The sequence below is a fragment of the Pipra filicauda genome, unplaced genomic scaffold, assembly GCF_003945595.2.
Source record: "Pipra filicauda isolate LSUMZ 115617 unplaced genomic scaffold, ASM394559v2 scaffold277_size1012519_pilon, whole genome shotgun sequence".
NCBI classification, from domain to species: domain Eukaryota; kingdom Metazoa; phylum Chordata; class Aves; order Passeriformes; family Pipridae; genus Pipra; species Pipra filicauda.
Genome location: NW_024104395.1, coordinates 930459 through 945575, shown reverse-complemented (window position 1 = coordinate 945575; position 15117 = coordinate 930459). Strand labels below are relative to the sequence as shown.

Sequence of the window (15117 nt, the reverse complement as noted above, 5' to 3'; positions counted from 1 at the left end):
TTTATTATTTATAATAATTTCATTATTAGATTTAAAAAGAGTAAATGAAAGTATTACTGAGACCAATAGCATTTTCCAACTAAAGCTGAACAAGAACAACTTTGGTTTCCTATTTAAAAATGCTGATGGTATTTGTTAATAATTTAGAAGAGGCAGTCTTACTACACTGATTTAATTAACTGAACTGATGATACAGTGACGTAAAACATTTGTATAATTTTACATTGAAAAAAGTTGTACTTAATTTATCAGCAATTCAAGGGGTTCTACACCTTTCAGGTTCATCAATGCATTTCAATGAAGGTTTTTACAATATAAGTGACAGACAATTCAAAAAAAAGAAAACTGTTGATAAAATTAACATAGGACTATGCTTATATCCCCAGGTATAGACAGCAAACTGAAATATGAACAGGAAGTAGCAAGACTCTTTGGGCTCTGCCGAATCTTCAAAATACAGATGCTTTTTTATTTTAATGAGAAAGCTGACTGGGACTTAGCAAAAGCTTTTGACCCACTCCATTGTCCAACACAGAAGGATTTCTTTTCTTTTATACTATGGTAAAAGCAGAAAAAGGTTACGAACTAGAACCTATAGAGCTATGGCTTTTTACCAGTCATGTAAAATATCCCTACTTTTGAAGCAGAATGGCTGACAAATGTAGAGTTCCTGTACATCAACAAGTGAACATCACCAATTTCTACAACTGGTGCTTGGAATTAAATTTATGCAGGCATCCTTGGGGTCATACTTATCAGCTGCTTTCACTGGGACAAAGTCCTGTGTTAGAACTCATGAAGATTATACCACATAACCAAAGTTGCTGACAGTCTTAATAAGTCTGAGTTACTTACACACTTCCTGTGTTAGAACTGCTGTCCATGAGGAAGGAGCCATTGGTCCTTTCCATCTGTGCGAGCCTGAAAGGAAAGACCACGCCTTTCAGAGAACATGCTGCACACTTTAAACAGAAGTAGTATGAAGATCAAGTCTGCTTAGAAACAGCTCAGGTATGGCAATCTTTGATTAAAAGATTAAATTATTAAAAATAAACTCCTAGATTTTGTGGTAAAGATCTAAAATCCAGAGGACTCTTATGAGAAACTTTCACTATGATTAACTAATTCTACTTGCCAAACAACGAAGAAAAAATGTATTTTCTATCTCTAGTATAATTATCATTAGCATTACCAAAACTTCCATGGTAAAATTAGTTAAAGAGATGTTTTTGCAGATGGTTTTCTTTTTGAATTTTATAAAGCTGGACTAACAAAAGAGGATGAATACTTTTTAAATATAGCACACACAACATCTGAAATTATACTTGGCAAATAATATCACACTGTGGACAGACAAGTCCTGGAAAACAACACAAAAAGCAGTGTAATTGCAGGGAGTCATTGCCTATAGTTCCTCATTTTGGAAGAAATTAATCTAAAAAGACTACATTATTAGACTGTATATATAAGGTTATACAGCTCTTCAACATGACAGTAGAAATTTTTTACCTATTCAAGTTTCCAGGAAAGAGATACCTTATGTACAGAAGACACATACATAAAAATCTAGGAACACTCAATGCTCTGCACATATATTTAACTGCACCAAATATAGCTATTTCCTTTACTATAAAGATATCTTCACTTCACATATATTTTTGCAAGTGCATTAGACATTAATCTTCAAATTTCTTTTTGAAAGCAGTGCGCAAGGCCCTAAAGAATTGGGAACTCGGGTGTTTTAATATGCAGCAAGTTTGCCCATATGTACGTTTGTTACTATTCCTCAGGGTTGAAGAAGAATAAATAAAGGCCACACAGGATGACGTCTCATCCCACCACAGTTTGGGTGGGACATTGTGTTTCAATACCTCCCTCAAAGGGAAAGACAAGCTCCAAAGTGACTAAAGTTAATCAGATAATCTCTGCTCTGGGGCATCTCAAACAGATCTACTTCACAGTAAGCAACATGCTTACAGTCACCTTTATAATGCTGCATAGCTCAGCATCTTCAATTCTTTGATGAAACAATCTTAGAAATTAATCTTCACAGTCCCTTTGTCACATAGGAAAGTAGTCCAACCCCCAGTATTTTTCAGAGCTGGGAGCCTGAATCTCTTAGTGAGTAATAGATATCTATTAGTATTAAATATCATCACGTTTACCATCTCCATCATTAATGAGGATTTGCTGTAAAACCAGCAGATGGCCCTAATCAGGGAGCAGAGGGAGACAGGGAAGGGACTCTAGTTGCAGAGCCTTCAAGGTAGGATACAAACTGAAAGGTGAGGAAGGGAATTAGAAAAAACTCAGAGGTGATGCAGCACAACAGAACAGGGAGATGGTATCCCCAGGTATATCCCCAGATAGGAGACTTTGTTAACAGAAAATTGGGAATTGAATGTTCTTCAATCAGTGACAGTGAAGGCTTTAAGCCCTAATACACTGCTTCTGCTGGGCACTGTCTTATTCGGGAAGCCCTGATATTATTCCTTTAAAGAAGCTTAACTGAAAAGATCAGAACAATTAAAAAGATTTACTGGTTTATATAAAAAATACACATAACAGATCCAACTAGAAAGGACACAATAAAAATTATATGACAGACACAGAATTATGTCTTCTCTTTTTTACTAGAAGAAAAACAGTTCTGAGTAGTTTTAGATAGATTACTTATGCAGTATTCAGTATTAAGTTTCTAATTTTGATAACCAATGTCTGCACATAGCAGGTACAGATTTAGCTTTGTATCCTGAAAGAGCCTTGACTAGTGCATGGTCCATCTTCAGCTACTCTAATCCAAAGCAGAACTTGTAAAAGCTGAGGGACAGGAGAAGTAAAACAGGTATTGCACCTAGGGTCTCCTGTGATCCTAATGCAAGTCCAGAGCATGAGCTTTATCTGGGCACAAAAAGTCACAGTATTGTGGCACCAAGGGCTGAAAAAAAGGACATAAGGAGACAAAAAATGCTCACATTTTTCTAGGGAAGTTTAATTTATTTGGTCCAGGGGTTTTAACTGATTAAAGCACAGCCTAAGTTAGAGACTCAAAGAAATGTTGGGTGATCTATATGAATGACATGTTCCAAATAACTGAAAAGCACTAAAATGACATTGTGTGTCACTGTGCTATACTACTAGTGCAAAATGAAAATATTCGCTGCTGGGGGAATAAAAAAAATTAGGCTGACTGTGGGTAGCCCTTCAGCCCTATTTCTTTTTCTCCAGCTGCAAAGATCATAAGTAGTGTATCGTAGGTATTTAAGAAACTGCTCTGAAGCTTTCTTATGGTGCTCATAAATAAGAATGCAGTTAACTGAATTTTTAGTAAAAAAGCCGAAAAAGTTAATGTTGTTTATTAGTTGTAGAGATCAGATACAACAATAAAAACACCCAAAGAAAAGCCTAGTCAGTTCCCATGGTACTTATTTTTGAGAGGGTACCTCTAGTTAGTGCTCCACCATGACCACATCCGTAACTCAGGATGAGAGGAAATGGCCTCAAGTTGTGACAGGTGAGGTTTAGATTAGATATTACAAAAATTTCTTCCATGAAAAGGTGGTCTGGTGTTGGAATAGGCTGCCCAGGGAAGAGGTGGAATCATTCTCTCTGGAAGTGCCTTAGGCACTTGGGGACATGGTTTAATGGTTCACATGGTTGTGCTTGGTTAACAGTTGGACTTGACAATTTTAGAGGTCTTTTTCAACCTTACTGATTCTGTGATCACCAGCTGTGAATGTACAGAAGAGAGTTCAACAAAAGACAGAAACACTGAGATGTACTTGGCATAATAGATATTTTATCACAAAAGGACTAGGGTCATCCCACAAAAGCAAGAACATAAAACATCTGTAATTATTATATGCCCTGTAAAAAGTCAACAGTAATAGACAGTGTCAACCTGTCACAGAAGAAAACAAAAGTCTGGATCTAGAATCCTACTGGGAAAACTATACATCCACCAAGTCTGGTTTATTTTAAAGGTTAAAAATGAAGAAACAAAACAAAAATGGTACATTTTAAGAAATAATGCAATTCTGCAACAGTTTCCATTCTGTATGAGAGATGATAGATTTAACATATCTATTTTACATCTAATATGACTGCAATCAGAAGCTAATGATTTAAAAATATTTTACTTCTAAGTACAGAGAATTATATCTTTTTAATAAATAATATCCAACCAGTAGTGCATATTAAAAACTGCAGGAAACAATCACAAAATGTAATCTACTCATGAGAAACCGTGCCTCCCTTACCTAGTAGCGTACTGCTCTATCCTGGAGTGTGTGTCATCATGAAACAGCTGTGGAGACTGGGAAGGACTAGTTTAAAAATAATAATAAAACAATTAGTGATGTCTAAAGCAATTCACGATACAGACAATATTATTTTTAAATTAAATTAGACTGATGACAAATAAATAAATTCACAATATTCCCGACAGCGTTATTGCTTTGGTTTAGTCATGCCCTATAGTTCATGCACATCAGATTAGTTGCAACTGAGCTAAAAGAAAACAACCAGCATACTAGGCTTTTCAGACAAAGGGGTTCTGCGTACTCACTCGTATTGCTCTGGCCACATACTGATGAGAGTGATAGGACTGCAAGGAAGACACAAAAAAAAAAAGAAAAAAGAGAGAGAGAAAGAATGAAACTATGAAACAACTGTAGTGTCATTTAAGCAAGAGAAAGCTGGAGAAACAAAATATTTTGACCAGCAACCCACCCAGATTATTTCCATTAGCAACAATTGATGAAGAAAAGAGACAGCAACGGATACTGCCATGTATCACAGAGGGACAGGAGACTGACTTACACACTTTGTTTTGTTAAATAAAAATCAATTTAATGAAAAATCCAAATCAGAGGTATTGACTGAACTGCAGTTCATAAACTATAATCCACTCATTTAAATTCTGCTCAAGTACTGGATCTTTCATCTTAAACTAACTAAAAATGACTAGAAAAAATGTGGTGGAAAAAACTACCACCAATAAAAAACCCACTCTATAAGTCACAGTTACCAACGTTTATTTTCCTTATGCATAAAAATAATCAGAGATAAATACATATTATACTAAATTCTCATACTTGAGTAACTACATAGGAATTTTTATTTTAATTTTTTTATTAAAAGGAATGTATTACTGTGTTTCGCTACCTGCAGGGCAGAAAACCAATACCAACAGTTTCCTCAGCATGGTGCTGGCAATTTATCTGTGTATTTCCCACATGACTGGACCAAAAGAGTTTTATCCTGACCTGTGATTACAGTTTTGACATTCCAATTTCTGGCAGCACTGGCAAACTTTCATCACATCGAAACAGCTTTGTTTTCTGTGTTGGTGGCAGCTGAAGACTGCCCCAGTGGGTAACATTTTAACACTTGAATGTGCATTGCTTCCTTAGAAGCCAGGTCATCAATAATACCAGTTTTCGGATTACTTCCTCCTGTTTCTTAAACTGCTAATGAAGAAGTTTTGTTTGGTTATTGTAAATAAAATGCACAGCCCTCCAGCCATGAAAACAGAGCAAGGGCAATGGCACTAAACTGCTGTATGAAAGCAGAGCATCTATGCTAAAGCCTCACATGAGCTGCTGTTAGCTAAGTGTGCCATGTTCAGACAGCGCAGTACTGCCACAGACTCCAGCATGTGAAGGACAGTCAATCCATGAAACTAATTCTAGCACCTTGTCAACACATTTTAATTTTGTTCTTGTAACAATGTCTTCTGCTGACAACTACCAAGCAAGTAAATAAAGTGAAGCACTTCTGTCAGCACCATAAATAATACCGTGGAGACACTGAGAGTGCTCTCTCTGATTAAGCCACCTGTTTTTCTGATGCCTGTAGGACCCTAATTAACTCAGAGACTTCTAATTCCAGGAATTTTGACATAACCAAATAGGCAGTGCAGTTCAAAAAGCCCAGTCTCCTCAAAAGTGTTCTCTGTAAAACAGCCATTCAGCACCCTCCAACATTACTTGCTTTGTCCATTGCCATGGACATTATAAAGTCCACGGCTTTATAGTAAAATGCTTACGAAAATCTAATATAAAATATGTTACTTTTAAAAAATAGGCAAGATCTGTAAATAACATGAAACAACTAACACAAAATAATACTGAACAAGGCCCTGCAACTGTTTTTGACTATTTCTTGAGTTCTTTTTTTTTTTTAAATAGAATAGGTTAGTGACTCCAGTGACTCTATAAATCAAGCTTACGTCTCCAGGTTGTCACCCTCCAATACTGTTTGCACGGGTAAATAGCCAAGCCGGGGATGCTTTGCAAAATACTTCTTTGATCGGAACTTATTCTTCAGCACCTTTGTGAAGTCCCGTACATCTTCCCCAGATGTTGTCTTTAAAAAGTTAAAGAAATTAAATTCAATAAGTTATTTAATTCATTAAATTAAATAATCATTATTATTTAATATCAATATTAGTGATTAATAATGCTGGTACTGCCCTGAAAAAGAATACAAGGAAGAATTTTAAAATGTTAACAATGCTAAAATTGCCTTTTTAGTATCCTGAAATAGGGTACAATAATAACAATAATGCATCTAAAAATTTTCTTCTGGAAAAAAACAGCAAGGCGTCAAATTCCCAGCAAAAAAAGCATTTACCAATTAGTTTACAAATTAGAAAAAAATTGAAAAAGGTTCAAGTTTTAAGTTACACATTTATAACCAGTCCTACAAAACATAAAAATTTAATTTTTCAGAAAAATAAAAAAAGGCTTATCAGTTTGTCATAACCAGTTGGAAAGATACAGCCCTCTATATTCACAAAGTTCCCCAAAATACTCACTGCCTTTCATTCTAGACTTACAATGGAAAACTTTATCACAAGATGGGAGTGATATGTGCTAAACCATTCTCAATGGTCAAGCTTTTCATAAGCATTTTCTGCCACTACCGGTATCATTCGAGAGTGGAAAAAAACCCCCCACAGATGAAGTGACAGCCAGTGTACAGCCACTGTTCAAAGGTACAAGCAGGACTGATAAGAACAAATACTGCCTGAAGTAACAAACTCACAGGGTGATTACTACCTTACTCCTTACTACCACAAGATAAGACTAGGACAAAATTAGCCACGAGATTTTTCAAGTCTAAATTTACAAGTTATAATCACCATTTTCCATCCTCCCAGCATCTTTTTTACTGACTGATGAAGCCTCTTCCAAAACTGACAAATGCTTAGCCCCATCCTTCCTGGTTCCCTACCCCACCCCACCCCCAGAACACAATTAAAATTTAAGCAACTGCTTTTAAGAATTAGTTTAACTGGAAATAATCACAGCAATAATGGCAGCACTACTCTGGTAATACTATTCAGCTAACTTCTACAAAAGCAGGGATACATGCAAGCATAAAACACAAGGTGAAAATGGTAATAAAGAGATCTGCAGGAAGAAACAGTAGTATATAGTGTGCTTTTAAAGTATATGTGCTCAGACTGTGCTGAGTACTTCAACAGAACAGTCCACTTCCCATACAGCAGTTACTATTAAGCATTTCCTCTTGCAACTGCAGTAAAGAAAAAGTGGACATTGGCCTCCTGAGTTAGCTGAAGATTTGCAACAGCTTCTACAGATTTCCAGTCCAATCCCTGTAACAAACTACAGATTGCATTTCTGTACCCTCCGCTTTGGGAGAAGCCTGTTGCCAAAGCGGATGGATAACCATAGGGAAAACAGAGAGAAAGATTTTTTCAGTTTTGTAATCTTAATATTACAAAGAAGCCTAGAAGCAGGCCAGGCAAACTATTCCCTGATTCTATTCTCTGTTATCAAAACATAAAAATACTTCCCAATGTATTTTAATATATGCAGTTACAAATTCTGTATTTTAATATATGCAGTTACAAATACAGTTACAAATGCAGACAAATCAGACAAATAATAGAAATTATAGATAATCAAACTGGTGTTGGTAGATTTCTCATATGTGACTTTAACAAGTAACAACTGAGCAAATTTCGGATTAAGAGGTGTTTGAACCCCTCAATTTTAATACAAGTGGATTTTGGGAGGGCTCACAAAATCGTTCTCGGAAACCATCTTCTCCAACCACTGCACCATCCAAAGAAAGAAAATGAGACAACTCAAAGGGCTGCTTATTCTCACGCAACAGTAACTCAAACAGATGGAACTCTGTCCCAAGGCCAAGGAATGAAAATTTTAGTACCTACACATTATAGAAATAAATGTCTACTGAGCTGCCAAACTCTTCCTCTGGTGTATTCTTTATTTGGTATGACAGCCTGATCCAGTTCCTTGGAAAGAAAACTAATATGACTGTGTACTGATTGAGGACAGTAAATATTAACCAGTGAAATATGAGCAGATTTGAAAGAACTATTTTAATCTACACGCAAATAAGATACAACTCTTCAAAATATTTCTTCTACTTATTTTTGCATATAACCACATTATACAATCCAATCCAAAATCATGTCAAGGTACTATAACATTTTCCTTTCAAAAATCAATAGCCAGGCACTGCTGTGTAAAATCTATCTTCTAAATTAAAATAAACAGGTACCCTGTACATTTTCTTACATCATGACATCTTGACTACTTCCACATAAATCAATAGCACAAACACCACCATTGTTTCAGAACTTCTTCAAAAGCAAAGAAAAAATCCTTTTCTTCACTGAACATTCAGCCAAAGGACCATGCTTTCAAACTCAGTTTAAAATCTCAGTTCTTAGAGCAAGACAAAGTTCAGGAAGGAAAAGAAGGAACATATAAGATCCATGGCTGCCACACATAAACAACTAAAAAAAACACCTGTACCAGAAGGTCTCAAGAAGAAAATATGTAACAACTAACAAACTGGCATTAGCACTCTTCAATATACCAGCCAGGCATAAATGGAATCATAAGTAACAAATGAATACCAGATAAAATTTCTTATAATCCAAAAATTTAAGAACTGGGATTTCATGGAAAGCAGTGGAAAAAAATGACTATGCTGAAACATGTTTTTCATACACAGGCTAAAAAATTAGTTTCTGTATACTTTTCATCATCATCATCATCATCATCATCATCATCATGGCTAGGCTTCGCGAACAAAGATTTGGGAAAGGCTCTATCCACATTTGTTACAAGCACGCTGGTGGCTTATGAGGCCAATACGAGACAGACATATCCGATTGCAAAAGGCACAGCAGAAAGACTCCTTAGGTGGTATATTCTGCAATACACGGTTCTTTCTGCGTTGCCTTTTCTCCTCGAGAGTGATCCTGCGTGTGTTCTCAAAGGAGACAGCTGTGTTATAGATGGCGTGTCTCCAGGCCTCCCGATTGGAGGCCAGAGTAGACCAGTTATGATGATCAATATGGCCAAGGCTGAGATGTTGTTTCAGGGAGTCCTTGTATCTTTTCTTCGGGGCTCCTCTCTTGCGGCAGCCAGTGGCAAGTTCACCATAAAGCAAGATCTTAGGGAGGCGGTGGTCCTTCATCCTTGAGACGTGCCCTGCCCATCGCAGCTGTGTTCTCATCAACATGGCCTCAATACTTGTGACTGCTGCTTCTTCTAGAACAGATGTATTGGTCACAAAATCTGACCAGTGGATGTTTAAGATTGTACGGAGGCAGCGCTGTATACTTTTAGTATATTGGAAATAGAACAAGTCTTCATTGGGAAAAAGTATCACCAAGAATGTAATAAAGCAGTTAGAGAGCTCTAAATTAAATAACATATAATATAAAAATTATAACAAATATATGAAACATATGTGAATAAATAATATAGAATACTTAAAATACAGACATACATTTAATGTTATTTATTTATTACTATTCTCTTTTTCAAAGAAAAATTAATAATGGAGGCCCAAACAATTTCTTATTCCTTTATTGCTCCAATCCCATTTTGTTAACAGTGAAGTGTCATGCCTGGTGCACTGCTAAGCATATCAAGATGAAAACACTGACTTACTTATGTCAGTTTGTTGTTTATAAAACACTGAGGCTGCTTGATGTTCAGGAATGTATCTGTCTTCTCTGGATGTCAGTAGGAATTCAATTTTCAGATGACTTATCTAGAGCAGAAGTCTTAACAGGCACTATTTCAGATAAGCTTTATTGTGCCTGGAAAAAAATTCATTCTAGGGTAAACTACCATTCAACCAATAATTTCTGATGTCTTGAGTATCATGTTCTGAGCTCTTCCAGGGAAATAAAATTCTGGTTATCTGGAAAATGAAAGGGTTAACCTTTGCTGCCCTTGTTTTGTATAGAAAGGCTACCAAAAATTAGTTCCCTAAAATAAGGAGCTGTGCCAGGTGAGTGGCACAGAACTACAAAAACTGATTATACTTTCATTATGGTAAGGAAATAAGTCTACTTGCAATGAGAAAATGTTCAGAACTGTGATTTGATATTTTTACATTACTCCAGAAAAGCTTTTTTTTATATTCCTTGCTGTGGAATATAGGATTTGCAAAGTGAAAACAAAGAGAGAGTTTTCTTCTGGAGAATGAAAACTGACGCAGTAAATATTTCCATCTGAAATTCAAAGATCCATTGGTACAGAAAGCCACCTTAATATAACAGAAGTGACACTATTGAGAGGATTTCTGTTCCAAAACAGCTAAAAATAAACCATGTAGATAGTTACATAAGAGCATCCCTGAATTAGATGCTAGGAAAATCTTACATCTTACACATCTCTGTGTAAAATTCTACATTAAAAATCCTGTTTCTCCGTCTTTTCAGAGAAAGACTAGGTGAAAAAGGTGGAATACTAACTAGAATAACTTTGCATTTCTATTGCTTCAGAGAGAGTAATGTTTTCAGTTGCTTGTTACACCCATCTCTAAATCCTGGGTGAAAGAAAACCAGCCATAACTCAAGTCATTATTATTAATTTTTTTGCATTTTTCAGCATCAAAAAACCTAAATTGCAAGTTAAGAAGAATGCTGAATGGCATTACAGATAGTATACATATAGCTATGTGGAGTAAATGGTCATACTCTGAAACTGTGAAGCAATTATTACCTAATGCAAATCACAAAACTCATTAAAATGGAGAACTGTCCCCTTGTAAATTTAATTTTAAAAACAGATTCCTTAAGCCATTCTCCAAATTATTTTAAATTTAATTAGAAGTTACTGTGCTTCTGAAAAATCCCTTCATACCCTACACTTAACTACTTACCTGAAGACAATTAAATGGTCTTGCCTCCACCTGTGACTAAGCTCCAGTTCTAAATGTCAGCTTAATTAACGGAAGCATTTTCTTACCTATTTATTGCTAGTATTCTTGATATTAATGTATTACTATGCATTAGCAGCAAGAAAGAGAAGCTAGGTTTATTAATGAGTTCATGCATTTGTACTCTGCTTTTCAACACTGGCCAAAAAAGTAACATTTTAACATCAACAGCTTTTAAGTTTAGTTGAAAAGGTAGAGTAGATGCACTCTTCAGGCTATCTGTACTGTAATATAATCGATTCTACCGAACAATTTACTGGCCTTTGGTACGTTTTCTTTTATTTCACAGACCTAGGTCCATGCTATTTTTCAGGCATTACTCATTTTAAACTTATAAGCTATTCTACTAATTGGAAATTCTTGACTACTGTATTACATTAAACGAATTCAAGTTTAGCAACAGATTAGCACACCAACCAACAAACAGCAAGGATAAATAATACTGAATTCTTTTTGTGAAATCAATTCTTTATTCCTGACCTAGTGCAGATGAGATTAGTTAAAACAGATTGCATGTGGGTACTGATTATGGAAGTTTAACAGGCATGTAAGTCTGTTCATGTAATGGGTCATTTCTTTTTACAGAAATGGAGCTAGCAGAGTGTACTTACAGCAGGACCTCAGTAAAATTCCAACTCTCATATTCTGATTCCAAATTAATGGGGGTCAGTGCTGGACCTCTAATTTTACGCGTCACCTAAATTAAATGCCGTTTCTTTTATTCTGCTCTACTTAAAACTGACGCAAGTTTCTTCCTTTACCTCCTATACACTTGCCTTCCTTCAGTCTCTCTAATCATGTTACTTTATTTTACACTTAATATTGCTTTAAAACTATATTCTTTCTGTAGCAGTAACAGAAATCTTCATTATAATACAAGCCATCCCTAGTACCACGGACAAGAGAGGATTCCAGCCATTTCCAGAAGATGTTTTTCTGTTCATCAGTCTTTAGTTTTAAATGAGGTGGTTCGCAGTTATGTAACGTGAACATGTTTAACAAGAACTGAAATTTTCTCTTAGATATCAAATCTGCTGCTTCGGAAAAAACCTGGAATTCATCAGAAATATACCATCCTATTCTAGGGATAGTACCATACCTCATACCAGACATAATCTGTATTTGACTGATTCAACAGGAAGGTCATTTTATCCTGCGGACCAGCAGCATTATCTATTTCAATACCCCTTATACTTTGATTTCTGAATTTTCAGTATATTTTAGGTAGTAACAAAAAATACTTCTGTTCCACTACAGATGAGGTTTGAGAGAACTTTATAAGGAGAAAATAAAAAATGAATCCAAGAAAAATACATTCCAAACATGTTCAAATTTTTGGATTATGTTGGCTAAGGAGACAAGTAAAAACTCAGTATCACCATATTTTTAATGATGTCTATTCACAGACCTCCAGATCTTGAGGGTTAGAAAATGGAAAAAAATGGCCCTATATCATACCACAAAACCAGTACAAAATAAACCAGAAAATGATTTCTGAAAAGAGAAGGCATGAAGAGAAAAAACAGTGACTAAACACAACAAATATTAAAACTGGTTGAAAAAACAACAAACATACTTAAAAAGTATTCTTCAGAGTATAGCCTGATATGCCAATTTATCAATCAAATCCTAACATTAGGATACAGAATTAATGAAAATAAATTAACATAACTCATGTTTTCTTCTGATTATAATGGAGTGAAAACAGTACTTCATAGAATTTGAATTCTGTTACAAGACACAAGCCAGGTAAAAGAGAGGGAAAACACAGGTAATAAGTCCAACAACTACAGTAAAAGACAGTCAGGTAACTCAATGACTTTTTGCTAGTCTAAGAACCCAAAGAACCTTCTAATACTATTGGAAGTCAGCTCTATTGAATAAGCTCTATTTACATTCTGGTCTGAATTTTTCTGAGCAAACACACCTTTCAGCACTATTGTATAGATAACATAACAGTTATCCTATTAGTTTATTTCCGAGTTAAAATTCTTGAATTTAAACAACTATGACAAAAAAGCGAAAGTGCTATTTGCATGTAGCCACCCAGCCACTCCTCCACCTAAGAAAGACTCCTAGAAATCTCCATAGAAAATTGTGTTTGAAACACCATTAGGAAAATACTGTGTTTTAAAATTAGTTTGTGTTAGCTACTGCAGGCAAACCTCTCACAGAGGTTAGAAGATTTTTGGTTAGAAACTATCAATTCTATTTTTTTCAGCTACAAACCAATTTTTAAATATCCCTGTCAACAGTAATAACTCAGCAGAATGAAACTCAACATATTTCCAATCACATTTTCATGAAGCAAGCAAAATGTTGGACCTGAAAGCGAAGATCACACACCTCTCCAAAAATATTAAAGTGCATTACTAGAATATAAATATTCTTTCCTATGGTATAGCAATAGTAAAGTGAGTCCTTTTTCTCTGACATGTTCTCACCCTTACAGTGTGTGTGCATACGCAAGTATACAAGTACTATAATTACATTTAATATTCAAGCTTTGTTTTTACAAAGCAAAAGTGAAGTTCAAGTTCTCTCACAGCTGGATATGTCTACCCATTTCTATAGAATCCAAATACTGTCCACATAAAATCAGCAGCACTAGCAAAGTCCCTGATGCCTTCCAAAGAGAAAGGTAGGAATACAGGCCCTACTAAACATATGAAAAAGAAATCCTGGCAGAATAGTGAAGTGACGAAAGACTCTGTAAAAAATTTAGACCTCAAATAATTCAAATAATGATTGTTACCTCTTAGAAATAGTAAATTAGTACTCACAGGTATACAGTACTCCACCATTGGATAATGCAATTTATGCCCCTTTGCTGTACGGCCAGAAAAGAAACAGCTCTGACAGACATCATAGTTGAAATGTTTTAAGCTCCGATACCTATGGGGACATTAAACATAGTGATTAAAGATTCTTAAGTCTACTTCTAATTAAGCCTCACAAACCAAATTACTCTCTGAAATGGTGTCACCTGGTTTTCAGCAGCAGCAGCAGCAACGCTGTGAATTTGTTGGGATTAGCTTCAAAAGAACTTTGAAGTGTGTGGGTGTGTGTGACCAGGATGTGGCACAGCCAACACTCGTCACAGCTGCAGACCCAGGGGCCACTGCAGTGCCACTGCAGCAGCTGCACGGGAACACAGGAAACCTGCAGCCCTCTTAACCCACTTCACAGAACCTCCTGACACTGCACACCTCACTGAGTGTTTAAAAGTTCCTGTCTCTATATCCATATAGAGAGCCATTGTCAATCATGTGTTGCCTAGGTCACTTTGAAGCAGAAAATCTTACGGGCATCAGCTTCATAGATGGACTGTGAAGAATTTATAATTTTCAAGTTTTTACTGACTTTAAACCATATTGGCTTTAGTTTTTCTTTTCCTCTATTTAGTGCTCAGATGGTATCTCAAAAAACTTTTATAAGCCAGACTGGTTTACTTTTAGATGCTTTTACCCTGAACAGTTAGCTTAAGTGTTTGTAAATAATTTTGATGCTCAGAAATTCCAAACACATTTCAGAAAATGAAATTCTTGAGAATTCATGAATTATAAAAACAATACAAAATTCAGTTTAAAAAATTACAATGATATATTTACTTTTGTTTTTTTTCTTTTAAGAGACTATGTATAAACAAAGTAACAAACTTATACAGTATCCCTTGTATTAAATGTAGTCACGGGGAACATTATTGATTTATTTAGACCAGAGCAGACTAAAGCAACAATTCAATTCCAGATTCCCCCCACTGTTTTTATAGTATGGTTGTTCTGACTGGATGAGATTATATGAAACTAAAATGAGCAAACTTAACCAAATTGAATAGCTACTGAATAGTTAAAGTTTAAATTAAATTGCTTC

The 15117-nt window shown here is 35.5% G+C and overlaps 1 protein-coding gene across 2 annotated transcripts in view; it reads right to left on the bottom strand.

The window, feature by feature from the left end:
* Positions 1-15117, bottom strand: part of UTRN (utrophin) — a 365977-nt gene that overhangs the window by 24526 nt on the left and 326334 nt on the right. For both annotated transcript variants that reach the window (XM_039382610.1, XM_039382611.1), the window contains 5 exons: positions 14028-14139; positions 6233-6369; positions 4568-4606; positions 4260-4325; positions 856-921 (listed from right to left, as the gene is read on the bottom strand). In XM_039382610.1, the coding sequence (XP_039238544.1) occupies positions 856-921; positions 4260-4325; positions 4568-4606; positions 6233-6369; positions 14028-14139 (420 nt within the window). The remainder of the gene's footprint in view (positions 1-855; positions 922-4259; positions 4326-4567; positions 4607-6232; positions 6370-14027; positions 14140-15117) is intronic.